The sequence below is a fragment of the Tachyglossus aculeatus genome, chromosome 13, assembly GCF_015852505.1.
Source record: "Tachyglossus aculeatus isolate mTacAcu1 chromosome 13, mTacAcu1.pri, whole genome shotgun sequence".
Taxonomy (NCBI): Eukaryota; Metazoa; Chordata; class Mammalia; order Monotremata; family Tachyglossidae; genus Tachyglossus; species Tachyglossus aculeatus.
The window spans coordinates 1,155,841-1,182,367 of record NC_052078.1 but is presented as its reverse complement, the minus strand read 5'-3'; the positions used below and the strand labels follow the sequence as shown (position 1 = coordinate 1,182,367).

Below are 26,527 nucleotides of genomic sequence, written 5' to 3'. Positions count from 1 at the left end.
GCTTAGTACAGCGCCTGGCATACAGTAAGTGCTTAACAAATACCACAATTATAATTTATTATTATTATTATTATCCATGTCTTCCCTTTGGTCCCGAAGTGAGCATGTGCAGTCCGGGCCATTTTGGCCCTGCCACTGGATGGTCAGTCCTACTGGGGGCACACAAGGTTGAGGGTAATAATAATAATAATAATGGCATTTATTAAGCACTTATTATGTGCAAAGCACTGTTCTAAGCGCTGGGAAGGTTACAAGGTGATCAGGTTGTCCCATGGGGGCTCACAGTCTTAATCCCCATTTTACAGATGAGATAACTAAGGCCCAGAGAAGTGAAGTGACTTGCCCAAAGTCACACAGCTGACAATTGGCAGAGCTGGGATTTGAACCCATGACCTCCGACTCCAAAGCCCATGCTCTTTCCACTGAGCCACGCTGCTTCTCTTCTCTGTGCCCCCCCACACACTGGAGCTCCGTAAACACTATTGTCCCTGTCCCTCCAACCCACCAATAGTGTTAAGGAACCATCTATTTGCAAGTGCAAGTTATGTGCAAGTTATGTACTGGCCACCTGCTGTGTGCAGATTTGGGAATATGGAGGAACCGACCCCATTGCTCCCTCAGCTGGAACCCGGGGACCCCAGCCCCAGCACCTCAGAGCTAAAAAGGGGGGAGGCCCAAATCTCATGGTGTAGTGGACAGAGCACGGGCCTGGGCGTCAGAAGGTCATGGGTTCTAATTCCTACTCAGCCACTTCATTCATTCATTCAATCAATCGTATTTATTGAGTGCTTACTGTGTGCAGAGCACTGTACTAAACGCTTGGGAAGTACAAGTTGGCAACGCATAGAGAGGCCACTTGTCCGCTGTGTGACCTTGGGCAAATCACCTCACTTCTCTGTGCCTCAGTTACCTCATCTGTAAAATGGGGATTCAGACTGTGAGCCCCATGTGGGACAGGGACTGTGCCCAACCTGATTAGCTTGTATCTACCCCAACGCTTAGAACAGCGCTTGGCATATGGTAAGTGCTTAACAAGTACCATTATTATTCCAGCACTTAGTTCAGTGCTTGCCCCATAGTAAACACTTAACAAATACCATATTATTATTAAATCTCCGAGATCTTGCCCTGGCAGCGCTGTGCCAGACTCAAGTGGCCCCAGCCCTCTGGGGCCCTGGGCTCAATGGGTCAACTTCCCCCCACCCCCAGATCCCGGGACCCCCACACCCCTGGCCAGGAAATCAGTGACTCAGTGAGAAGCCCGTTGGGGGAGAGGGCACATTTCGGCTCGGTTCGCCAAGGAACTAAATTTGGCTTGCAGCTGTGACTGCCGTGTTCCTCCCCACGGCCCCCTCCCCTGGGCTGCGGGAGCCTCAGGGCCCAGTGGGGGACCCCCCGGACGCGGAGGCCCCTACCCTAGCCCCTGCCCCCTGGGGCCACCCGTTGTGGTTGCCCCCCTCACCCGGAGTCTCCGTGGGGCCTGCCCACCCCCGGAATCCGAGAGAAATTAGACCAGCATCCACACAGATGAGGCAGAGGGCAAGGGGGGAGAGGGACGGCCGCCCCCGCCCCCCACCTCCTGCAGGCGAAAGAATCAAGGTTGGGGAGAAGTGGGGAAGGGGGGCAGAGGGATGGTGAGAGTCGGGGACACATTCGGAACCGTGCAACCCCCAGGGCTCGGCCTGGGGGGTCTCTGGGGGAGCAGACACAGTCCCGCCCTAGGGGAGCCCCGGTCTGTGGGCCTGGGAGGACAAAACACTCCTCCTCCTCCTCTTCTTCCTCCTCCTTCTCCTCCTCCTCTTCCTCCTCCTTCTCCTCCTCCTCTTCTTCCTCCTCCTCCTCTTCTTTCTCCTCCTCCTCTTCTTCTTCCTCCTCCTCCTCTTCTTCCTCCTCCTCCTCTTCTTCCTTCTCCTCTTCTTCCTCCTCCTCCTTCTCCTCTGCTTCCTCCTTCTCTTCCTTTCTCCTCGTCTTCTTCCTCCTCCTCCTCTTCTTCCTTCTCCTCTTCTTCCTCCTCCTCCTTCTCCTCTGCTTCCTCCTTCTCTTCCTTTCTCCTCGTCTTCTTCCTCCTTCTCCTTCTTTCTCCTCCTCTTCTTCCTCTTCCTCTTTCTCCTCCTTCTCCTCCTCTTCTTCCTTCTCCTCCTCTTTTTCCTCCTCTTCTCTCTCTTTCTCCTTCTCCCTCTTTCTCCCCTCCTCCTCCTCCTGGCCGGCCCCGACCGTTTGTTTGTCCGCGGCTGCCCGGGGTCACGGGAGAGGCCGCGGGGTGAGTTCCACCGGCCGGACCCCGTCCGATCCGGCCTGGGTGGGCAGCTGGTCCCCTCCGCGCCCCTCCCCCTCCCGCTCCCCGCCGCCGCCAGGGTGACCCGGGCCGGGGGGATCAGTTTACACCTCCGGCTCCCGGCCCGCCCCTCCGCCGGGGCCTGAGGGACGAGGGCAGCTGGGCCGAGGGGCAGGGCCGCGGGGGCCCGGGGGGATAAATCGGCGGAGGGACCATCGGACCGGACCTCAGGCCGGACCACAGGCCGGACCATCGGACCAGACCACCAACCGGACCGTCGGACGGATCATCTGACCGGACTACAGGCCGGACCGTCGGACCAGACCATGGCGCAGGCGGCGGAGCAGGCGGAGGAGCTGCGTCTGTACCAGCAGACGCTGCTGCAGGACGGCCTGAAAGACATGCTGGACCACGGCAAGTTCCTGGACTGCGTCCTGAAGGTGGGCGAGCGGGAATTCCCCTGCCACCGCCTGGTCCTGGCCGCCTGCAGCCCCTACTTCCGCTCCCGCTTCCTCGCCGAGCCCTCAGGCAGGCCGGCCGGCCTCGCGGAGGTCCGCCTGGAGGAGGAGGCGGTGGAGCCCGACGTCCTGGCCCGGATCCTGCACTACATCTACACGTCTGAGCTGGAGGTGACGGAGGCCAACGTGCGGGCCGTGTTCTCGGCCGCCCACCTGCTGCAGATCCCGTCCGTCTTCACCATCTGCGTGTCCTTCCTGCAGAAGCGGCTCAGCCTGGGCAACTGCCTGGCCGTGCTGCGGCTGGGCCTCCTGCTGGACTGCGCCCGGCTGGCCGTGGCCGCCCGCGACTTCGTCTGTGACCGCTTCCCGCTGGTGGCCCGCGACCCCGAGTTCGCCCGGCTCAGCCCGGACGAGCTCATCGCGGTCATCTCCAGCGACGGCCTCAACGTGGACCGGGAGGAGGCCGTCTTCGAGGCCGTGATGCGCTGGGCCGAGGCGGCCGGGGCGGCCGAGGGCGAGCGGGAGAGCCGGCGGCAGGCCCTGCCCATTGTCATGGACAGTGTGCGGCTACGCCTGGTGGACCGCGGCTACCTGGAGAGCACTGTCGAGAGACACCGCCTGGTGCGGGCCAGCCCGGACCTGCTCAAGAAGGTCCAGATGGTCAAGGACGCGCACGACGGCAAGCTGACCGTGCTCAAGAAGAAGAAGAAGGAGGGGAAGGAGGACACCGCCAAGACAAAGACGAAGCCTCAACACCAGGAGGAGGAGAAGGAGGAGGAGGAGGAGGAGGAGAGGATGATCCCAGGGGTCCTAAACGACACACTCCGCTTCGGCATGTTTCTCCAAGACCTGATCTTCATGGTGAGCGACGCGGGCGCCGTGGCCTACGACCCAGCCGCCAACGAGTGCTACTGTGCCTCACTATCCACGCAGATCCCCAAGAACCATGTCAGCTTGGTCACGCGCGAGAACCAGATCTTCGTGGCCGGGGGCCTCTACTTCAACGAGGACAACAAGGAGGAGCCCATGAGCTCCTACTTTCTCCAGGTGCCCTGGGGACCTGGGGGAGACGAGGGCCATCTGGGGAGGAGGGATGGGTGGAAGGGGGGAGGTCCTCGGGGATCGGCCTGGATGTAAGCAGAGTCGGGTGATGATTATGATGGTATTTGTTATGTGCTTACTATGTGCCAAGCACTGTTCTAAGCACTGGGGGAAATACAAGGTAACCAGGTTGTCCCACGTGGGGCTCACAGTCTTCATCCCCCTTTGACAGATGAAGGAACTGGGGGGTCTCTGCCGGGCCGTCACTGGGGAGCAGGGGGAGGCGGAGGGAAGGGAGCAGGGACCCTCATCAGCAAGGATGGGGTCAGTCCGTGTGTCCATCCAATCTCCCCGTCGGCCTGGGGGTTCCCGGGTGGGGGGGGGGGGGGGCGGGGGGATCCGATCGGTTCTTTCCAAAGGAAGGCGAGGGTCAAAGCAGAGGCCGAGAGCTGTCCTTGTCCTGCTGAAAGAGCCAGGAGTTGGGGTGGGAGGTGTGATAGGACCGGGCCAATCCCTTTTCTGAGCCACGGTTTCTGGCTCTTTTCCTTCATTCAATCGTATTTATTAAGCGCTTTCTGTGAGCAGAACACTGTACTAAGCGCTTGGAAAGTACAATTCAGCAACAGAGACAATCCCTACCCAGCAACAGGCTCACAGCCTAGTCTTGGCCCTTTGGAGGAAGGGGCCCCGGGGAGGGAGTGGTGCTCCGTCCTGAGCTGCCTTGCCCTCCCTGCAGTTTGACTACCTGGACTCGGACTGGCTGGGGATGCCCCCCGTGCCCTCCCCACGCTGCCTCTTCGGCCTGGGCGACGCGGATAACTCCATCTTCGTGGTGGGCGGGAAGGAACTCAAAGAGGGAGAGCGTACCCTGGACTCGGTGCTCTGCTACGACCGCTTGTGAGGGGCCGGAGAGGGGCCGGGCTGGGCCAGGGCTGGGCAGAGGGTGGGCTGGACGGGGGCCAGGGCTGGGCAGGGGCCGGGCTGGGGCCTGGGCTTGGGTAGGGGCTAGGCTGGGGCCTGGGCTTGAGCAGGGGCCGGGCCGGGGCCTGAGCCAGGCCAGTGGGGTGGTTGGGCTGGTTGCCTGGCTTTGGAGGGGGGCAAGACCGAATTTAGGCCAAGGGACATCGACCCACCCACTTGGGCCGTGAGCGTCTCCCTCCAATTAACTGAGCGCCTCTTTGCGGGCAGAGCTCTGTACTGCATACTGAGAAGCGGCAGGGCCTAAGTCAATTCAATCATATTTATTGAGCACTTAGTGTGTGCAGAGCACTGTACTAAACGCATGGAAAGCACAATTCAGCAAGAGCATGGGCCTAGGAGTCAAAAGGACCTGGGTTCTAATCTTCTAGGATTGTGAGCCCCACATGGGACAACCTGATCATCCTGTATCCGCCCCAGCGCTTAGAACAGTGCTTTGCACATATAAGTGCTTAACAAATACCAAAGTTATTATTATTATTCTGCTCCACCACTTGGCTGCTGTGTGACCTTGGGCAGGTCGCTTCTCTGTGCCTCAGTTACCTCATCTTTAAATTGGGGATTGAGGCTGTGAGCCCCACGTGGGACAGGGACTGTGTCCAACCTGATCATCTCGATTCTAGCGCTTAGTACAGTACCTGACACTTAATAAGTGCTTCACAAATGCCTTATTTAAAAAAAACCAATAAAATTGCGTCCTACTATGTGCAAAAATCCCAGGCTGCTGAGGGGAGAGAGTCCAGAACTCAGGGGGAGAGCTCGGGCCCTTGATCACTGCCCTAGCTAAGGCTCCCCGACCCCCTTCTTCGGCCGGCAGGTCGTTCAAATGGGGCGAGGCTGACCCCCTCCCCTACGCCGTGTACGGCCACGCTGTGGTATCCCACATGGACCTCGTCTATGTCATCGGTGGCAAGGCCAGCGACAAGTGAGGGCTAAGGATGGGGAGGGGGCTTGCCCGAGGTGGGGGAGGAGGAAGACGGGGGTGGGGGGGGGAGAAGAAAGGGGAAAGATGGGAAGGAGATGGGAGGAGGTGGCACCGTGTCTTCCAAATCCCCAGCCTGGTTCTCCCAGGCCTGGTCTGGGCCCCAGGTTCCTGTATGTACGTGTACCCCCTCCCCTCCCCAGGAAGTGCCTGAACAAGATGTGCGTCTACGACCCCAAGAAGTTCGAGTGGCGACCCCTGGCCCCCCTGCAGACGGCCCGCTCCCTGTTCGGCGCCGCCCTCCATGACGGCAAGATCTACGTGGCCGCCGGGGTCACGGACACGGGGATGACCAGCTCGGTGGAAGTGTACAACATCGCGTCCAACAAGTATGGAGGCCCGCGGCCTACAACACTGTGAGGCCCGGAGCCGGCCGCTCGCCCTCTCTGGGCCCCCTACGGCCTAGAGAGGTGGAGGGGACGGCCGGGCCGAGGGCCGGGAGGGGGCTTCGGAGAGTGGGTGGGCGAGGGACCGACGGCCCGATGGGGGCTCTTCCTTGGCTCCGGCAGGTGGGAGTCGTTCCCGGCATTCCCGCAGGAGCGCAGCTCCCTCAGCCTGGTCAGCCTGGCCGGGACCCTGTTTGCCGTGGGCGGCTTCGCCACCCTGGAGACCGCGTCCGGGGAGCTGGTGCCCACCGAATTGAACGACATCTGGAGGTGGGGACGGGGGCTGGGGACTGGAGCTGGCCGGTCACAAGGGGACTGAGCCCCAGGGGGGCCAGGGGCCGTGTCCAGCCTCATTACTACTACTACTACTACTAATGGCATTTATTAAGCGCTTATGATGTGCAAAGCACTGTTCTAAGTGCTGGGGAGGTTACAGAGTGATCCAGCTGTCCCACGGGGGGCTCACAGTCTTAATCCCCATTTTACAGATGAGAGAACTGAGGCCCAGAGCAGTTAAGTGACTTGCCCGAAGTCACACAGCTGACAATTGGCAGAGCTGGGATTTGAACCCATTACCTCTGACTCCAAAGCCCGCGCTCCTTCCACTGAGCCACGCTGCTTCTCATTACCAGGAAGCAGCATGCCATAGTGGCTAGAGCCCGGGCCTATCTGCCATGTGACCTTGGGCAAGTCGTTTCACTTCCTCTGTTCCTCAGTCACCTCATCTGTAAAATGGGGATTGAGGCTGGGCGGCCCACTTGGGACAGGGACTGTGCCCAACCCAATTTGCTTGTATCCACTTAGCGCTTAGTGCAGTGCCTGGCACATAGTAAGCGCTTCACAAATACCATAATTATTATTCCTTGTATCTACCCCGACACAAAGTAAGCGCTTAACAAGTACCATTATTATTTTATGATTACCGGCGGGTGCGCCCCTTGTCCCCGGGTGGTGGTGGTGGTGGGGCTCGGGTGTCCCTCTGCTCACCCTCTGCCCATCCCCAACTCCAGGTACGATGAGGAGGAGAAGAAATGGCAGGGTGTCCTGCGAGAAATCCCCTATGCGGCGGGGGCCACCTTTTTGCCCGTCCGCCTCAACGTCCTGCGGCTCTCCAAGATGTGACCGCAGACCCCTTCCCTCCAGCCCCCCGCCCAGTGGGTGGAAGCGGAGTCGGGACCCCCCGGGAGGTGGGGAGGGGAGGCGGAGTCCCCTTGTACATAGCTCCACATTTCAATGAAAGCTGCGTCTTCGATGTCTGCTCGGTTTGCCGTCGCTGCCGACCCCGGGGTCAAGGGTCCCCTGGAGGGGCTGGGCCGGGGTCTCCGACCCGAACTGCCACTCATCCCAGCCCCACCTGGGCCTAGTCCCCACCACATGCACCAGCTCTGCTGGGGGTTGCCTCGGGTCGGGGAGGTTTCCACCGTTTCCCGATCACAGTTCAAAGCGCTGTTCTAAACGCTGGGGAGGTTGCAAGGTGATCAGGTTGTCCCATGGGGGGCTCACAGTCTTAATCCCCATTTTCCAGATGAGGTAACTGAGGCACGGGGAAGTGACTTGCCCAAAGTCACACAGCTGACAAGTGGCGGAGCCGGGATTTGAAGCCATGACCTCTGACTCCAAAGCCCGGGCTCTTTCCACTGAGCCACGCTGCTTCGAGTACAGTACAGAGCTCCGCACTCCATAGGCACCCAGTAGGCGCCCCTTAGAGCGCTTTGCACGCAAAGGTTTGCAGTACAGCGCTCAACTCCATAGGTACCCAGCACAGAGCTTAGCACTCAATAGGCACCCAATACATAGTAGGTGTCCAGTCCAGCTCTTAGAGCACTGCTTGGCCCATAGTAACCGCTTAACAAATACCATTATTTTTACAGTGCTCTGCACACAGCAGGCTCTCTATTCTGATGAACCCCTTGGTCAAACAGGAGCTGATTGCCCCCCCTGCAGAAACCCCCGCCCCAAGGAATATACCGGAACCAGTTCCAGGATTTCAAATTGGTGGAATTTAATACCCTTCCCTCTCTTGGACCGTCCGTTCCTGCCCCCCAACCCCCCGTGCCCACAACCACTGAATTCAGCCCCTGATGTGTGTGGCGGGCAGCACCGCTGGGCATAGCTGCCCAGCAGCCCTGGCGGATGCCACGTGCCACCCCGGGCTCAGCGACAAACAGGACCAGGCCAGCAGAGTCCGAGATGGGGGTCAGTCAGATGGCCGGGGAGCAGTGGCCTCCAGGGGGATGGGGGGCAGTTGGCACCGGGTTGGGGACCAGGAGGGGCGTTCAAACGGGTGCAGCAGGCCAGGCCTGTGTTAGACTGGTGAGTCCGCCAGTCCAACCCTGAGGGTGGGGAATCAGCTAAGGGCATCCCCTATTCCTGATGATCCTCTCTCCTTCCCAGCTTTCAAATAGCCCCGCAGAGAAGATAGCTGGGCAGGGGACCTGGATTCTAAATCCCCACTTCCACCCTTGGCCTGCTGAGTAGCCTCGGCCAAGTCACTTAACCTCCCTGGGCCCCTCCCAGAACCTTGTAGTCCCTATGGGGATGTCAGGATGGCCAGGAAGGGTCGTAGTAACTGAGGGATTATTATTGCGATTATCATCATTATTTTCCCCTGCGGAATTCTCCCCTGCCCCCGCCCCTGCAAAAGGAATACTTTCCTCCAGGCCACCTTCCTGGCCCACCCCTGCCCTGGCTGGAGATGCAAGAGGACATAGTCCTGAGCTTTAAGGTCCCCCCAACCCCCAGCGGGGGCAAGGACTGCACTGTGGCATTGAACCCTACATCCTTAACAGAACCAAGACGAGAGAGACAAGGGCAAGCTGACTCCTTGCCTCCCCACCCTTCTTCGTGGGCCACCCCACCCCCCCACACCCATGCAGAATAAAGTGCTTTTTATTAATTCTCGTTTCTCCATCACACGGAGCCCGACTGGACCCTAGCCAACCCCCGTCGTCGGCTATGGGCCGCCCACCACCCCCATGCCAGGCGAGAGGGGTGGGTTTTCTCCATGTTCCCCTCACTCTGCTACCCCCGTCCCACCGGACCCTCCACCCACCCCTAAGCCCTCCGCGGGCCGCTGGGATGGCGACCACTGCAAGGGAGAAGGGGGAGGGGGGCCACCTTCCCTCCCCTGCCCCGACTGATATTGCACTGTCAGATTCTCTAACTTGTGAAGACACCCTCCCCACCACTATCCTTCAGCCTGGGCAGCCCACGCTGGAGTCGTCCCCTCAAACCAAACAAACAAAAAACGGCGGTGGATGGCAGAGGGCATAGCCGGGACTTGTGGGGGATTGGGATGGGGGTGTCCATGGCCATCGGCTTGAACTTCCTTGGTTTCAGTTCTGCAGATGGGCACTCAGCCAACTGGGAAAAGTTGTGGACAGGGAAGGCGGGATATAAGGTGCAAAGAGTTAAAAATAAGAAAAAAATAGTAACAAAAGCTTAACGAGAAAACAGTTGGCTTGTGAAGCCACTTGCCTGCACTTTGATACAAGGTCAGCCCCCAAAACAGGCTAAGGATGGAGCGCAGGGGGCTTGCTTGGCTCAGCTCATGCCCGCAAAGCTCCAGTCCCGGCCCAGTCGTGCAATCCCTCATTGCACAAGGGCAGGGGGATGGGCAGAGGCAGGGGCAGACCAGTGGGGAGGGGAGCCCTCTGACCTACTGTTTCCGCGGCTCCGTGGATCCCCACATCCTGCCAAAAGAGTACCAGAAGGACCCAGGATGTGCCTCCACATCCACACAGCTGGTCGGCTGAGTCCCCACCCCCACGCTCGGCTGCGGGTTGGGGGGGCTCACACCCGAGCTCAACGCTCCCTGCTTCTTGGACACCAGAGATGATCCTCTGGCAGACCCCATGTTGGGGTGGTGCCCGCTGCCCAGAGCGGTCAGCCTGCACCTCCACCCCTGGGACCGGCCTCTAGGGGAAGGTGGGGGGGGGGGGGGTCTCAACCCTGGAAAAACACCAGCCGAATGGAGAAAAACAGCCCCCCACAATCAGCCTCGGCACTAGGTTCGGTTTCTGCTCCCAAACTCCCTCCTGTTTCCACCTCCCTCCCCCACAAGAGTGAATCAAGTGCTGAGGCCAAGACACGCCCCCACCTTTATCTCCCTTCCGGGGGTCCTGGCTGCCAACCGAGGCAGGACCAGGCAGGGAGTGGGGGGTGCGGTGCCAACCCCTGGTTGGATTAAGACCGGGCCCCAGAAGCCCTCTGTCAGGAAAGGTTGAGTGAGGGTATCCCCAGCAAAGACCACCGCTGCCCCAGGACCGTCCCACAGTGGCTTTGGGTTCCAGCTCTGCCCCTGGCCCCGACCTTGGACATCCAGTTCTCCAGCATGATGTTGGACCTCCAGACCCCACTTCATGCCCTCGCCTAGCCCCTCACTATGGAGGCCCCCAAAGCACCCCACAGGCCCACAGCCTCGCCCATGGTGAGGGGCACCGGTCAGTTTCCTGAGAGCGGGGGCACCCTCAGAAGAAGCTGGACAACTCGGGGATAGAGGCTGGAGAGGCCATCCCAGTGCCAGGGAAGCGAATCCATACGGAATCCTGGGTTATGCCCCCCAACAGTTCGGGTGCAGAGGGAAGGGGCTAGTGCTCTGTGCCTGCCCGCACCCTCCAGGAGGGGATATGGGATCAATAAATATAAACAGAAGAAACCCTTGGAACCCAGCCTGCTGCCCCAGGGACCACCCTGCTGTCCCTCCCCTGCCTCATCTCCCCGGGCCCCCGCCAGGACCGGGCTTTCTGTCTACCCCGTCGCTCCAATGGGACAAACTGACAAAGGACAGAACCGTCCCCTCCTGGTCATGCCAGGCCTGGGGGGACCCCAAGATGCAGCCGGCGCCCCAACGCCGGGGTTAGAACTGCCATCGGGGAGCAGGGCGGGACAGTCCAGAAGGAAATGAAGACAGACGGTGGGGACAGGGGCCAAGAGTCACCCTACCCCTCAGGCAGCCATTCCACAGGGCACGTCCAGGGGGTGGACTGAGGAGCTCTGGGGGTCCAGGGGCCTTAGGTGTTGGAATTGATCCTGCCTGCGGGGAAGAGCGGCGGCGGTGGGGGGAGGTGGGGCAGGGGGGGCAGGGTCTGGGGGAGTGCGTGGAGAAGCGGCTGCGGAGGTGGGGGGGCAGGCGGTGGCAGGCCGGAAGGGGGGCCATGGCCATCGGCTGGGGGGTCCGAGGTCACGGGGTGGCTGACCCGGAAGCACTTCTCCTTGTGGGCCTTCAGCATGTTGGAGAAGCGGAAGCGCTGGCCGCAGACGTCGCAGGGGTAGGGCTTCTCGCCGGTGTGCGTGCGTCGATGTCTCTTCATGTTGGGCCGGCTGGTGAAGCTCTTGCCGCAGATCTCGCAGATGTACGGCTTCTCCCCTGGCGGCGGGAGCGGCCCGACGGTCAGGATGGGCCTCGGAGTGGACGCCCGCTCAAACCTCCCCCGGGGGCCGTGTCTCAACCCTGACCTCGCCCGGGCCGGGACCCCGCCTGCCTGCCGCAGTGGCGTCAGGACACGGGAGGGGTTAGAGAGGGGCCATCCGCCACCCTCAAAATTAGGGGTGGACCAGCCGACATCCCCGACCGTCCCCTCTCCGTCCCCGACTCTCCCCCAGTGACCCAGCCCAGGCGCACCTGTGTGTGTCTTCATGTGCTCGTCGAAGTACTGCTTCATGTTGAAGTCCTTGCCGCACCACTGACACATGAACTGCTTGTGGCCGATGTGGATGCTCATATGCGAGCGCAGCTGGTATTTATACTGGAATCGCTCGTTGCAGTTCTGCTCGGGGAGGGGAAGGGAAGGTGAGCAGGAGGCAGCCGAGCCCCATGTCCTGAGGCCGTCATCACTCCCCGGACCTCCCCGCCTCCCACTCTGGGGCTGTGGCCGAGTCCAGGGCCGCTGCTGTCTCCACTCGGGGCTGCGGGATGAAGAGGGCCAGGGAGGGATGGCAGAGAGGAGCAGACACCACAAGGAACAGCAATAATAATAATACTTATGGTCCTCGTTAAGCACTTACTATGTGCTAAGCACTGTTCTAAGTGCTGGGATAAATTCAAGTTAATCAGTTTGGGGAAGTCCCTGTCCCACATGCGGCTCACAGTCTTAATCCCCACTACAGAAGCAGCGTGGCTCAGTGAAAAGAGCCTGGGCTTGGGATTCAGAGGTCATGGGTTCTAATCCCGACTCCGCCACGTATCGGCTGTGTGACTTTGGGCAAGTCACTTTACTTCTCTGTGCCTCAGTTACCTCACCTGTAAAATGGGGATTAAGATTGCGAGCCCCCCGTGGGACAACCTGATCACCTTGTATTCCCCCAGCGCTTAGAACAGTGCTTTGCACATAGTAAGCGCTTAACAAATACCATCATCATTATTATTATTATTATTATTATTACAGATGATGTAACTGAGGCACAGAGAAGCAACCTGCTCAAGATGACCCAGCAGACTTGTGGTAGAGCTGGGATTAGGAAGCCCCAGAAGAGATCCGCCGGGAACGCCAGAGATGCCGCACACCAGCCGCCCAACCTCAGGTTCCAGGAGGGGAATCGTCCCCGTTTCCAGGGAGCCCCAGTACCTAAAGAGTGGCTAATCTTCCTGGAAGGGCGGGCAGGAGGGATACTGGGAAGGGTGGGGAGATGCGGGAAGAGGGTCATCTCGGGTACCCATGGGGAAGGGGGCTAAGCGGAGTTGGGGGGCACCTGACCTCACATCTGAAAGGCTTCTCCCCCGAGTGCTGCAGAGAGTGCACTTTGAGCGACATGCTGCGCTTGAAGGACTTCCCGCAGGTCTCACAGGTGAATGGCATGTCCTTTGTGTGAGCTAGAGCAGAGGGAGACACACAGGGGGTGAGTGGATGAGCGAGCAGTTGCCGGGGAGGGGGCATCATCCAGCCAGCCAAGCACCACCGGCCACGCATCGTGGATTGCACTCAGTACAGTGCTCTGCACACAGTAAGCGCTCAGTAAACACGAGTGAATGAATGAATGATAATGAAAATAATAATAATAGTGCTATTTGTAAATACGTGCTGAGCTCTGTACTAAGTGGTGGGGTAGATGAAAGATAATCAGGTCGGACAGTCCCTGTGCTATGTGGGGTTCACGGTCTAAGTAGTGAGTTGGGGGAAACAGGGTTGGAATCCCAATTTTACAGATGAGGAAACTGAAGCAAAGAAAAGTTAAGTGACCTGCCCAGGGTCAAACATCAAACAAGTGGTGGAGCCAGAACTAGAACTCAGGTCCCCTGATTCCCAGGTCTAGGCTCTTTCCACTAGACTATGCTATGTGGGTGAGGGAATGTGGGGCACAGATGAATCAATCAATCAATTAATGGAATTTATTGAGCACTTACTGTGGGCAGAGCACTGTACTAAGGGCTTGGGAGAGTACAATACAACAGAGTTGGTGGCCACATTTCCTCCCCTCAATGAGCTTATGGTCTAGACGGGGAAACAGACATTCACATCAATTATGAATATGGACACGAGTGCTGAGGGGTTGAGGGTGGGGTGAATAATATCGAGAGCTTGAAGGGGTCAGATCTGCGTGCCGAGGTGGTGCGGCATCAAACAGATGTACTGAGCGTTTACTGTGCGCAAAGCACTGTACTAAGTGCTTGGGAGAGTACAACACAACGGAGTTGGTAGAAACGTTCTCTGCCCATAGCAAGCTCACGGGAGGGAGTAGGGGACTGAGGGCTTCGTCAGGGAAGGCCTCCTGGAAGAGATGTGACTTTAAAAAAGCCATGAAGGTTCAGGATGAGTTCTCCTTGAAAGATGAATTTCTTTGGAATATTTAAGGCCTCCTGGAAGAGATGTGACTTTAAAAAAGCCATGAAGGTTCAGGATGAGTTCTCCTTGAAAGATGAATTTCTTTGGAATATTTAAATTATTTCTTTCTTTCCAAATTATACAAAACCAGATACAAATTGACAACTTCCCTCAAATTTAAAGTCTCTCATGCTGAATATCATTAGTCCCTGGTTATCTAATCAAACACAATTACTGAGTGCTTACCGTGGGCTAGGCCCTGGTTATCTAATCAAACAACATCATCATCATCATCATCATCAATCGTATTTATTGAGCGCTTACTATGTGCAGAGCACTGTACTAAGTGCTTGAGAAGTACAAATTGGCAACATATAGAGACAGTCCCTACCCAACAGTGGGCTCACAGTCTAAAAGGGGGAGACAGAGAACAAAACCAAACATACTAACAAAATGAAATAGAGTGCCTGCCGTGGGCAAGGCACTGTACTAAGCGCTTGGGAGGATAGAGTGCTAAGCCCTTGGTACAGTGCTCTACACACAGTGAGCCCTCAATAAGTGAATGCAAGTGACCTCTCCATCAATCTCCCTGTGGCAGGCCCATGGTGCCCTCCGGCCCTGGGCCCCACAGGCCTTCCCCGGATCACCCTTGACTCCCTGGGGGGCCGCCCACCCCCTCGGTGGCCGGCTCCCCCCACGGCCGACTCACCAACCATGTGCTTCCGCACGTGTGCCATCGTGTAGAATTTCTTCTCGCAGATCTCGCAGGAGAACTTCTTCTCGGCGTAGCCGTGGACGATCTTGTTGTGCTCGTGGAGGGACCACAGCTTCTTGAAGGCTTTGCCGCAAGTGACGCACTGCGAAGGGGTCGGGGGGAGAGACGGGACAGTGAGGATGTCAGGATGGGCACCCCCCATTCCTCCATCCCCATCCTTCTCTCATTCATTCATTCGATCGCATTTATTGAGCGCTTACTGTGTGCAGAGCACTGGACTAAGCGCTTGGGAAGTACAAGTTGGCAACATATAGAACCGGTCCCTACCCAACAGCGGGCTCACAGTCTAGGAGGGGGAGACAGACAACAAAACAAAACATATTAACAAAATAAAATAAATAGAATAAATATGTAAAATGACCCCAGTGGTTTCTTCTGGATGGAGTGTGAGTCTCACCCGGGTGCAAACCCGCAGCTGGCCGCGCCCAGGGCTGGGAGACGTAGGGAGGAGGCCAATTTGGGGTGTCCACTTGGCCCTCACCTCTGGTGTCCCAAGAGGGGGGCCACGGGGACAACGCCCTGGACCTGGCCTATTCTTCCACTCCAGAAAACCCGGGGTCACACCACTCTCCGGAGCCTGGTCTCAGCCCCCCATGCCTGAGCCCCCGGTAGGACGCCTCGCAGGGACCCAGGCCACAGGCCGCAGTGGCTGCAGGGACCTGTCTCTTGGAGACGTGCAGAGACAGAGGTTGTGCATGCAGATATCGGCAGAGATGCTCAGACACCTTTGCAGAGACCGGCAAAGACGTGCAGGCAGAGACCGGCAGAGGCCCGCACAGACCACAGAGATGCACAGGCAGAAGCCAGCAGAGAGGAACAGAACCTGAACTATTCCCATTATTGCTGAGAGACGGGGCAGGGAGAGGAAGGAGGGAGGGAATGGGTGCAGTGAGCAAGTAGGAGCGAGAAGGGAAGGGTAGCCGCCTCTTCCCTTAACACTGAGTGGAACCAAAAAGCCGAGAGGCGTAGTGATTGGCACGGGGAGCAGGGCTCGGGAAGACAATGGGGAGGCCTCTGAGGCAAAAACCTCACCCTTCTGTCACTGTCCGTAAAACTTCCTGCAGGACAGCACCCTGGTTGTTTGGAGACTGCCACCAGCCCAGCCCTCCCAACACCCAACTGGCCCGATAGGCAGAGAACCAGAGGCCAGGCAAGGAAGGGGCAGGGCAACAAGCGAGGTCAAGTTCACTGCCCCCCTCACCGCAACTACCCATCTCAGGGTCCTGCTCTCCAATCTCCCCTCCCAGGAGCCTCCGGAACCCCGGAAACTGGCCCTGGAGGCTGTTGAGGCACAGGAAGTGTTAGTGGAGGAAGGAATTCTCAAGGATAACGGGTTGGTAGTGTCCGGTCCAGAGGCAGCGGGATGAACGAGTTGACCTCCCGGGGCACACGGGCGGCAGAGGGGGCGGTGGATTCCTGCTCTGCCTCTGCCCACTCCATGGCCCAGGCTAATTGCCTTACATTATTCAGCAACCTTTGGTTCAATTAGCAATTAGCCGGGGCAATTAGCCGTGCCCTGCTCTTACCCAGCCTCCGGTGCTAATAAATGTTAAATAAAACCCAACCATTGGGGCATCCGAGGGAGCTGCAGCCTGGCCCCCCTCCCTCATCACACGTAAAATGGGGTCAGGAAGGCAAGGTCGCAGCCAGGAACGCCCCCCTCCCTGGGAGTTGGGAAAGTGGGGTTACCTCAACATGGTACAAGCGGAGGAAATGGAGGACCAGAGAAGGCGAGTGACATGACTGAGGCAACACAGCAGCAGGCCGGGAGCAGAACCGGGATTCCCGAGTCCCGGACCGGTGCCCTGACCACTCACCATATCTCTGCCCCTGCCTCACCGAGACCATGCCTGAAATAGGGTTCCGCAACCTGGGTAATAATAATGTTGGTATTTGTTTAGCACTTATTATGTGCCAAGCACCGTTCTAAGTGCTGGGGGGATACAAGATAATCAAGGTTGTCCCATGTGGGGCTCACAGTCTTAATCCCCATTTTACAGATGAGGGAACTGAGGTACAGAGAAGTGACTTGCCCAAAGTCACCCAGATGACAAGTGGAGGAGCAGGGATTCGAACCCATGACCTCTGACTCCCAAACCCAGGCTCTTTCCACTGAGTCACGCGGCTTCTCCTGGATCCCCCCCGCCCCGGCGAGGCCCGAGAAGCTTCCGGACATGAGCAGAGCCAGCATCGGTTGAGGGTGGGTCTCCCCCTCCCTGCGTCTGTGCGATGGGGAGGGTCCCCCCGGCCCTTCCCCGGGGCCGGGGGCCAGTGGGGGTGGGGGTGTGGAGGGAGGCTGACCTGGATGTGTTTCTCGCAGTCGGTCTGGCGGTGCAGGAGCAGCTCGCTCTCCAGCAGGAAGCGCTTCCCGCACTTATCGCAGATCTGCATGCGGCTGTGCGTGACGGTCATGTGCTTCTCCAGGTACCAGCGGTTGTTGAAGACACGTGGGCACTTCTTGCACGGGTAGCGCTGCTTCTCCTCCAGCCTCACCTTGGGGCCCGGACCGTCCGGGACCGGCGGCGGTGGTCGCCGTGGCTCCTTCTTGCGCTGGCGGCCCCTCCGGCCCTGGGCCCCCGGGGCCCCCGCTGGGGCCTGGGTCCGGGATCGGGTGGCCATGCTGGACCCGGCCCCTGCTCGGGGCGCCCCCCGCCGTGGCCCCGCTTGCTCTTCCCCGACAGCGGCCACCTGCTCTTCCTCCTCCTCCTCCTCCTCCTCCGTTGACTCTTCCTCTTCCTCCTCCTCCTCTTCTGCAGCTTCTTCTTCCTCCTCCTCCCCTGCCTCCTCCTCCTCGTCTCCCTCCTCCTCCTCCTCCTCCTCCTCCTCCTCTTCCTCCTCTCGGTCATCTTGGTCATTCTCCTCATCCCCCTCCCCGTCCCGGGCGGCTCCGAGGCCATCCTCCCGGCCCAGCCCCGTGGCGTCCTGGCCGGCTGGGGCCGGGGGCTTCCCCTCGGACCCCTTGGAGACGTGGAGGGTCTGGTTGTTGAGGTTCACCTCCACTATGATCTGCTGCTCCCGGTTGAAGGGCGCCCGACCGTCCGGGCCCCCCTCCTCCACCTCCTCCACCGGACCCGCCGGCCCGCCGCCCTCCAGCTTGCAGGTCGCGCCGGGCCCCCCGCTCCCGCCGCCATCCTCCTCCTCCTTGTAGCGCTCGTGGGGTGTGGGCCTCGGGGCGGCCCCACCGAGCCGGTCCTCCACGCGGACCGAGTAGGGGCCGGGCCCCTCCCGGGCGTAGATCTTGGGCGGGGGTGGTGGGGGCGGATCGGCCTCCTGCTTGATCTCACAGTAGAAGGGGCCGGGGCCGCCGTCGGGGGCGGGGGGCACCAGGGCCATGGCGGGGGGCGCGGCGGGGGGAGCCAGGCGGAGGGCGCGGCTGCTCAGCAGATCCTGGCAGGAGGCGGCCACGTCGTTGACCTGCAGTAGGGCAGCGGCGCTGAGCACGGCCTGTACGTTGCCCGCGTGCACCTGCAGCCGGGACGTGTAGATGAAGCTGAGGACTTGCTCAAGCCCCTGGGCCGTCAGTGCCTCCAGAGACAGCTCCACTCGCTGCAGCTGCTTGTTCTGGGTGAACAGGGACAGGAAGAAGGGGCTGCAGGCGGCCAGGACCCCCTTGTGGGCGGGGAAGACGGCCTGGGGCCGGACCAGGACGAGGTCCACGTCGCACAGGTCGGGGCGGAGCAGCCGCTGCTCGTTCAGCCTGTCCATCAAACAGGCGAAGTGCACGGCCACGTCCTCCACCAGACAGAACTCGGCCGCGGGGGACTCAGTCGCCTTTTCGACTATCAGCTGCCGGCCCGAAGACGAGGGGGCAGGCCGGGTGGAAGGAAGCCCAGAGAGGGGGGGCCGCAGGTTGGGGGGCGGTGCATGGAGGAGTGGACAGAGCCAGGGGAAGGAGGGGGAAAGAGAGACAAGGAGAGAAGCAGGGACAGAGACAGGGGGATGGGGAGGGGAAGAGACAAAGAGAGAGAGACGGTTATTGGACACTAGTTATCTACTGGCTTTCCCCCACCCCCCTGCCAAGACAAGCATCCTTCTCCTGCCAAGAGACAAGGGCATCCTCCTTACCGTGATCAGTAGGCCAAGGGGACATTGTTCCCTGACTCTCCTTCAGAGTCCTGGCACCATCCAGCCATCACCTCTGACTCTCCCCCCAGTGAGCCAGCACAGACCAACAAAACCCCTGCCTCTCCTCCCCTCGCTCTCCCCAAGTGATCCAGCGCAGACTATTCCACAGCCCTGAATCTCCCCTCTCCATCCCTGACTCTCCCCCAGTAACCCAGCAAGGACCAACCAGCACCCCTGACTCTTCCTTCCTCAACCTTGACTTTCCTCCAGTGACCCAGCAGGGACCATCCAATACGCTTGACTCTCCCCTCTCCCTCCCTGATTCTCCCACAATGACCCAGCACAGACCATTCATCACCCCTGACTCTCCCTTCTCCATCCCTCACTCTTCCCCAGTGACCCAGCACGGACCACCATCCAACACCCCTGATGCTCTCCTTCCCTGACACTTCCCCAGTGACCCTTGCAGACCATCAAACACACCGGACTCATCTCCCCTTTCCCGCCCTGATTCTCCCCAAGGGACCAGCACAGACCATCCTTCACCCCTGACTCTGCCGTCTCCATCCCTGACTCTCTCCTTTCCTGACTCTTCCCCAGAGATGCAGCACAGACCATCCCACACCCCTGACTCTCCCCCCGTGACCCAGCACGGTCCATCCAAACCCCCGATTCTCCCCTCTATGTCCTTGACTCTTCCCCAGAGCCATTCCCGAGACCAGCCAAGCCCCGCTGGGAACCCCCCAGATAGCAGCATGGCAGCTGGGCACTAATGCCTTTCCTGGTCAACTATTCATGAGGGGCTGGACCTGGTTCAGCCCTGGAGAGCTTCCTTTAGCGTCTGGCCCCCGGCGGGCAAGGAATAGTTGGCGGGGAGGGGCAGGTCTGGCCCCAATGCCTGGAGACCCAGCTGTTGTTTCAGAATGACAAGGGTCTGGGTTCAGGGGGTGGGGGGTGGGCGTTCTCACTCTGGGCCCTTAGAACCATCACGGAGACCCTCCAGCCTGGGGCGAGGAGCCAGGGTAAGGGTCTCCACTCCCATCAGGACCCGAGCAGATCTGTCCCCTGGTTGGCTGTGGGATGGAGATTTCCAGGCACAAGCTCTGCTGCAGCCCCACTACGACTCCAGCCCTGCTCTGCGGGTGGGGGGCGTCCAAGACATAGGTGGGAGCTGCTTGAGGGCAGCAAATGATGGCAGGGAGACACCGCCGCCGACCCGGGAGGCCTAGGTACGTCTCACAGTAAGCACCTCATCACCACAAACCCTTCCCCCTTTTCTCCTCAGCTGCTTCTACTCCTTCCCCAAACCACTCTCAGAGCTATGCCCACCCCAGCCTCCGCAGGTTGGGACCACTCTCTGTCCCCCATTGTAAAAGGGCAGGGCGGGATCGAAGACTATGGCCCAGAGAAGGTGAGTGAGCAGCCTGAGGTCACACAGCAGGCTGGGGGCAGAGCTGGACCTCGAACCCAGACCTGCTGACCCCCAGCCCCGCGCTCCCTTCGCTCAAAGGATGGGGTGGGGGTAGCCAGGGACTAGATGGTGGGGCCTCTGCATGCCTCCACACACCTACACACGCCTCCACACATGCCTCCACACACCTCTAAACCCAGCAACCACCAGAGAAACCTTCCACCAAGGGGGTCAGACCATCTCCCTCCTCTCTGGCAGGGTCAGGGACCAAATATCAAGTTTTAAGTCATGAATTTATACACACACATTATCCATTCATTCATTCATTCAATTGTATTTATTGGGCGCTTAATGTACTGTACTAAGTGTTTGGGATAATACAATATAACAACAGACACATTCCTGCCCACAGCGAGCTCAGTCTAGAGGGAGAGACCCACACGCCCATACATCCTCAACCAGACAGTATTAATAATGATGATAACGGGTGCATCGATTAAGCACTTACTCTGTGCCAAGCAGTGTGCTGAGCGCCGGGGCAGGTACGAGGTAATCGCACTGGTCCGCCCAAGCCACAGGCTCACAATCTAAGGGGGAGGGAGAATGGCATTTTTTTCCATTTTACAGAAGAAGCTGAGGCCCAGAGAGAAAGCGACTGGCACGCCCACGTGCACAATTGCGTTGCTCAACTCCTTCATATGATGGCCTAAGCCCAGGCTGTGGGTTCTTGGTTGTCCGTGTGAGAGAGTGAGAGAGAGTGAGTGTGTGTGTGTGTCTGTCCAGTACAGCAGCCCCCACCTGCAGAGAACTTCCCCATGCAGAGCCCCCACCCCCAGTTCTCAGGACATGGGGATATCTCAGTGGGAACATACCCGAACTCTCTGGACAGAGTCCACCTCCCCAGCCCACTGCTCTCCACGTCGAGGGGGTTCTTTCTCCAAGAATTCTAGACTGGAAGCTCACTGTGGGCAGGGAACGTGTCTGCCATTTCTAGTCTACTGTATTCCCCCAAGTGCCGCTTTGTACAGTGCACTGCACACAGTAAGCGCTCATAAATACGACCGACTGATGGAGAACCCTAGAGCCGGAAGGGGCCGTACAGTTCACCACCCTGCCTCAGGCGGCGAGGCGCAGCCACAGTGGAGGCCGACCGCGGGCGGGAGCGGTGGCGGGGCTGAGCTCTGGGCCAGAAGTTGGCACGGGCCGACCGGGGCCGCCCCTTTGGGGAGGGGGAAGAACGGGAACATTTTTCCAGTTGCTTCTTAGCGGGACCTCGGATGAGGCTCTCAGACAGATTCCCGTCTCCATAAACAGTCCCAGACTCTCTCCCCGGGGGGCCCAGGGCCTCTTCCTGGACGGGCTGGCTGCAAAGGAACATTCCTCACACACACAAACGCATGCCACGCACACAACCTGCGCACACTCCATGTATGCGAATGCACATACGTATACCCACACGTACTCATTCATTCATTCAATTGTATTTATTGAGCGCTTACTGTGTGCAGAGCGCTGTACTAAGTGCTTGGGAAGTACAAGTTGGTAACATATAGAGACGGTCCCTACCCAACAGTGAGCTCATGACCTGCACACCTCAGAACCCCCATCCTGCCCCACGAGGCCCCTTTGGGGTAGGGGTCACGAACAGCCAATGCCCACCTGACCCCTGGTCAAGGGCACCGAGGGGCTCATCTCTCTTCAGATGTTAACCCCGCCCTCAGCGTCCAGTCAGTGTGCCAGCCCTGCCCCCTGCTCTCAGGCCAGAGGGGGACAGGGAGCCCAGGGGGTGAGAGCAGGGGGTGCCAGCACGTGACAGATGACTATCACACAGCCACTGCCAAAGGAGCTGGGACAACCTGGCTCAAGAACAGAAGACTGAGGTCACACTCCCATGGGGGTGCACACACCCGGGGAGGGCCTCCCTCTCCCTCCACTGCAGCAAGAGGGACTCAAGTTGGACTTGTTTCTTCCCCCAATCCAGACCTGATCCCCTAAAAAGTGTGGGGTAGGGGCGGGGAGGGAGCAAAACAGAGAGTTGAGGGAATTGGGTCCCCTGGTGTAAAAGACACCTCCTCTGGAGCCCGGCAGCCTTCGCTCTCATCAAACAGCTGGTGAGTTATATACAGGCAATTACAGATCTCCCAAACATTGTCAGAGACAGCACCTAGAGACCGGGACGCAGGCAGACGCTCTCACACAGATCCCAGGGGTCCCACGGCTACCGGGACCCTCTCCTCATGGCCGCGGGGGCCCAGCTGGCTTGGGCCCGGGCCCGGTCCCCAGGTTGCCTGTCCCAGCCTGCACCTCTCCACAAGCCAGCTGAGCCAGCACTGTCAGCCCGGAGGCAGCCAAGGGTGGGGAGTGGAGAGGCCCCACCCTGCAGCCCCCCGCTGACAACCCCAGCCCTCCCCTTCCTGAACTCCAACCCCAGGAGGTGATCCAGATGAGTTGGTTTGGGTGGTGATGGGGCAGTCCCAGGGCCTAATCTAGCCAGCTATGTGAACTTGGGGAAGTCATTCAACTTCTCTGGGCCTCTGCTTCCTCCTCCGTAGGGAGTGAGAGCCCTGTTCTGCCTCCTTGGGGTACAGAGGCTGTGAATGGTGGCTTAGTACAGGCCAAGTATTTAGCACAATGCCTCACCTATGGGTGCTTGATAAATGTCACTGACTGAGCTGGCTGGCGGATGTGGCGGCCTCTCCCTTGGGCCACCTGATCCCCCAACTGGGTGGTTGGTCCCCCTAAGACAGGGACTGCGGCCTTGTCTCCTCCACCCTCTGTCTCCCAGCACCTAGTGAGCACACACACACACACACACACACACACACACACACGTGCTTGTGTGTCCCATTGGCAGCCCCTAAAGATAAGGAACACGTCTCCTCCTCCTGGTATGCATGTCTTATTGTACTCTCCCAAGTCCTTAGTACAGTGCTCTGCACACAGTAAGCGCTCAATAAATATCATCGACTGACTGACTCCCCCATTACAAAAGGGGTGTAATGTCTCCCCATCGGACTGGAAGCCACCTGAGGGCAGGGACCCTGTCTCCATCCCAACCTGATCCACTGAGCCCCCAAACCCACAGCTACGGTTGTCACAAACCTCAGCCCCCAGGATGCCCGGAGCTAGTAACCACCCCAGCTCTGCCCTCCTTCCCGCTCACACCCCGTGACCAGATGGTCTCACCTCGAGGGGTGGGGGAGTTGGTCACTGTCGGTTCCTGGGCATCCTAGAGGACACCCCTCCCCGCTTCCTTGACCGCGTCTTTCTGGATCCTTTCCCTCTCACTGCCAGAATCTACGGTGCCACCTCCCAGGCTGGACCTTACCTACCTTCTGATTTCCAGAATGTGGGGTGCCAGTTCCCAGGCCGGGCCTTACCCTCCCATCGCCAGAATCTGAGGTGTCGGCTCCCAGGCCCAACCCTATCCTCCCGCTGCCAGAATCCAGGGTGCCAGCTCCCAGGCTGTGCCCTGTCCTCCGGCTGCCAGAATCCAGGGTGCCAGCTCCCAGGCTTGGGCCTGCCCCGTCGGCCGGCTGCTCAGCGCTCCCGCCCTGGCCAGCCCCAAGCCCTGGCCAGCCGGGTCCCTCAGGTAACAGAAGGGGGAGGAGGGGCAGCAGGCTGGGATCCAAGACTCCCTCAGCTACCGCCAGCTCAGGCAGTGTGCCAATGTGCCAGCCTCAGCCCAGGGAGCGCAGCTGCAGCCAAGACAAGCAACCGTCTGGTGAGCGGGGCCAGGGCCGGGGGCCGAGCAGGGAAAAGGGGCCTGGCCTGAGCTTGGCGGGCTGGGGAGCTGAGGAAGGAAAAGGGCTGAGGATCCCCTCATTAGGGAGCAGGAGAGAAGAGACACCCCAGCCCCAAACAGCCTCCGCCCCCCACCAGCCTTCCTGCTTTCTGGTGAAGGGCATGGCCACACCTCCAGGAAGTCTTCCTGGATTCCCCCTGCAGCCCTCGGGCCAGAGCTAGCCCTGTGCACCCCCGCCTTCCTCGATTTCCCTCCTGCTACTGCTGACTGCCCAGCCCTGGGGACTGTCTATGCAATGATTTTCCCCAGCTGACAGGGAGCTTCCTCAAGCTTCCTTCCCACCACACACACGCCTCACGGTTGCAAACAACCGGCCCCCCTAGGCCTGGGTCCTTGGGGATGCAGCAGTGATCAAAGAACGACTTCCACCCCTCCTCCCTACCCCCACTTCCCACTTCTTCTTCGCCTGAGAGGAGAGCTCCGAGGAGGAGGGGGTGGAAAGGGCAAGTGGAAAGGGCAGCCAGGGGTTCAGAGAGATTGCCTCACTTGCTCAAGGCCACAGAGCAGATGTGGGGTGGGAGAGAGGGCAACCCTCAGCTTGAGCCCAGCTGATTCCCCCAGCTTCACTGCCCACCCTGATCCACTCAGGCCAGAGACCCCGGAAATGTGGGATGGCGAAACACTTCCAATTTAACGATTCCGTTTTCTGGCTCAATTTAGGGAATGTGGATTGAAATGTTGCAGGGAGAGACGAGGTGTGACCTCCCTCAACTACACCCGGAAGTTCTTCCTAATGTCCAACCTCGATTCCTCATGCCATAGCCGCCACTGGTCCCCCTCCTGTTTAAGGGCCTCCCACGGTCTCTTGCCAGTTAATCCACACCCTAGCCCAAACCCGTGCCCACCAAAGGATCTGAACTTGGTCTCCCGCTGACCGCCACAAAAAGGCCAGTGGGTTGGGGAAGATGAGGAGAATGAGGGGGAACAAAGGGCCCTGCACATCCCTCACACAGGATCCTCTGGGCTCCATAAGTCATCCCCTGAGGACAGCGATAAATCACCCCCTGAGGACAGAGGCCCAAGGGCCAGAAGGAGAAACTTATTCTGATTTAGGGGGTGGTCAGGGAAGGAGGAGGAGGGAGAGGAAGGAAGTCGGAAGTTGAGGCCCAGAAAGGGTGAGGGCCTGCCCCAAGGATACCCAGCACTCAGTCTACAGTGTCCCTCCTATCTGATGCTAGTGACCCTGCAGTAGTTGGCTCACAGGAGGCAGCCCTCAGTGTCAGCGTCCGGACCCCCTCCTCCCGGGCCCCCAGCCCAGCACCAGACCCCAACCCTTGGGCAGAAGAAGCTGCCCTGTAAGGGGGACCAGGCCCAGCGAAGGCTTTGTCTCCCATCTACTGTGTGACCTTGGGAAGATGGCACAACCTCTCTGAGCCTCACTCCCCATCCCCGTTCGAGGGGGGCGGGGATCTCTCCCCGCACTCGGCCTGTGCCCTCCCCACAGCGGCCTGGCCTAGGTCCCTGGAGGGGGGCAGCGGCCGATTCGGGACCCTACCCTATCCCCGGCGGCAGGAAAAGGTCACAGGCCGCACGGAAGTCCGAGGCAGGGGGATATCTGGTCAGCCAGGTTGGGATGAAGACAGTAAAATAGGCAAGCCCAAGATGGGCTTCCCTTGGCCCCCTCCCCCGGCCGGGCTGCGCCTCGGCTCCCCGCCTCTGGCCCCTTTGTGCACAGCCCCGACCTTCCCGCCGGCCTCGCCGAGCCCCTCCGCAGCCCCCACCCCAGCGAAGGGGGACCCCCGGGGGGCGGGGGGCGGGAGAGGGTGGGTCACCCCTTCGCTTCCGCGCCCCAGGCTCGGCCCCCGGCCCAGGCCGATGGGCAGAAAGGAAGAAAGGAAGAAAGGCGAAATCCTCGGCCCAACTTGTAATTAAAATGCCTGGGTCCTGACCTAATCCCGGCCTCCGGGGGGGAGGAATTCAGAGCTCGGCCCCCAAGAAGCGGTCCATTATGGCGCGGACGGGGAGCCCCCCGCCCCCCAGTTCCCGGCCTCCGGGGGGATGGGGGAGGGCTGCGCTAGCGGGGCCCCTCCGCCCCGGGCGCGTCCCTACCATTTTCGGGGCCGGGGTGGGCGATCAGCGCGGTGCGGTGGGTCCTGTCCGGCCGGCTTGGGGGTCCCGCCGTCCATGAAGGGGCCGGCGAGCCGGGGCCGGGGCTCCCCTGCGGGGCTCGCCGTGGTGGCCGCCCCCCGCCGCCCGGTGCCCCCGGGGCATCGCGCCCGCCCCCCGCCCCCCGAGCCGGGCCGGCTACATCCCCGCCGCGGGCCCGGGCCTGGGCCTGGGCCCGGCCCCAGCCATGGCCGCCCGGGGGATGCTCAGAGACCCACCGACCCACCGACCGGGGGAGGGATGCGGACCCTCCGCCACCGCCCCTCCCCTCCCTCGTCCTCCTCCTCCTCCTCCTCCTCCCGCGGATTGGAGGTGTCGGAGCCGGCTGGGTCTGCGCCGTTAAAGGGACAGCCTCCCCTGCTCCCACCTGGGAAGGGGGACGGGGAGAAGGGAGGGGACCAGTTGGGGGGAGGAGAAGACACAGAAATAAGAAAGATGATGATGGTATTCGTTACGCGCTTACTGTGGGCCAAGCACTGTTCCAA

At 60.0% G+C, this 26,527-nt stretch overlaps 2 protein-coding genes across 3 annotated transcripts; one reads left to right on the top strand and one right to left on the bottom strand.

The window, feature by feature from the left end:
• Positions 1-2,525: 2,525 nt before the first annotated feature.
• On the top strand, positions 2,526-7,359 carry KLHL40 (kelch like family member 40). Its single transcript, XM_038755928.1, has 6 exons — positions 2,526-3,780; positions 4,511-4,671; positions 5,570-5,677; positions 5,878-6,063; positions 6,244-6,390; positions 7,131-7,359. The coding sequence occupies exons 1-6, from the start codon at positions 2,602-2,604 to the stop codon at positions 7,240-7,242; spliced, it is 1,893 nt and encodes a 630-aa protein (XP_038611856.1). The 5' UTR covers positions 2,526-2,601; the 3' UTR covers positions 7,243-7,359.
• A 1,634-nt stretch (positions 7,360-8,993) lies between these two features.
• ZBTB47 (zinc finger and BTB domain containing 47) lies at positions 8,994-26,106 on the bottom strand. Of its 2 annotated transcripts, none has more exons than XM_038755888.1 (6): positions 25,986-26,106; positions 16,957-18,441; positions 14,590-14,737; positions 12,816-12,931; positions 11,744-11,888; positions 8,994-11,488 (listed from the first exon to the last, which is right to left on the bottom strand). In XM_038755888.1, exons 1-6 carry the CDS (start codon positions 25,986-25,988, stop codon positions 11,133-11,135), a joined length of 2,253 nt encoding a protein of 750 aa, XP_038611816.1. In that variant the 5' UTR covers positions 25,989-26,106; the 3' UTR covers positions 8,994-11,132. The 2 variants fall into 2 exon arrangements, with proteins under 2 accessions (XP_038611816.1, XP_038611817.1); XM_038755889.1 differs by lacking the exon at positions 25,986-26,106 and adding an exon at positions 20,640-20,695.
• Positions 26,107-26,527: the final 421 nt, after the last annotated feature.

Excerpts from the sequence above, each read along its gene's own strand:
- KLHL40 (XM_038755928.1), top strand. The coding sequence starts at position 2,602 with ATGGCGCAGGCGGCGGAGCAGGCGGAGGAGCTGCGTCTGTACCAGCAG. Across the intron at positions 3,781-4,510 it reads TGAGCTCCTACTTTCTCCAG|TTTGACTACCTGGACTCGGA; the intron begins GTGCCCTGGGGA and ends CCCTCCCTGCAG. Across the intron at positions 6,064-6,243 it reads TACAACATCGCGTCCAACAA|GTGGGAGTCGTTCCCGGCAT; the intron begins GTATGGAGGCCC and ends TGGCTCCGGCAG.
- ZBTB47 (XM_038755888.1), bottom strand. Across the intron at positions 12,932-14,589 it reads CGTGCGGAAGCACATGGTTG|CTCACACAAAGGACATGCCA; the intron begins GTGAGTCGGCCG and ends CCTCTGCTCTAG. Across the intron at positions 11,489-11,743 it reads GCACATGAAGACACACACAG|GGGAGAAGCCGTACATCTGC; the intron begins GTGCGCCTGGGC and ends TCCCGCCGCCAG.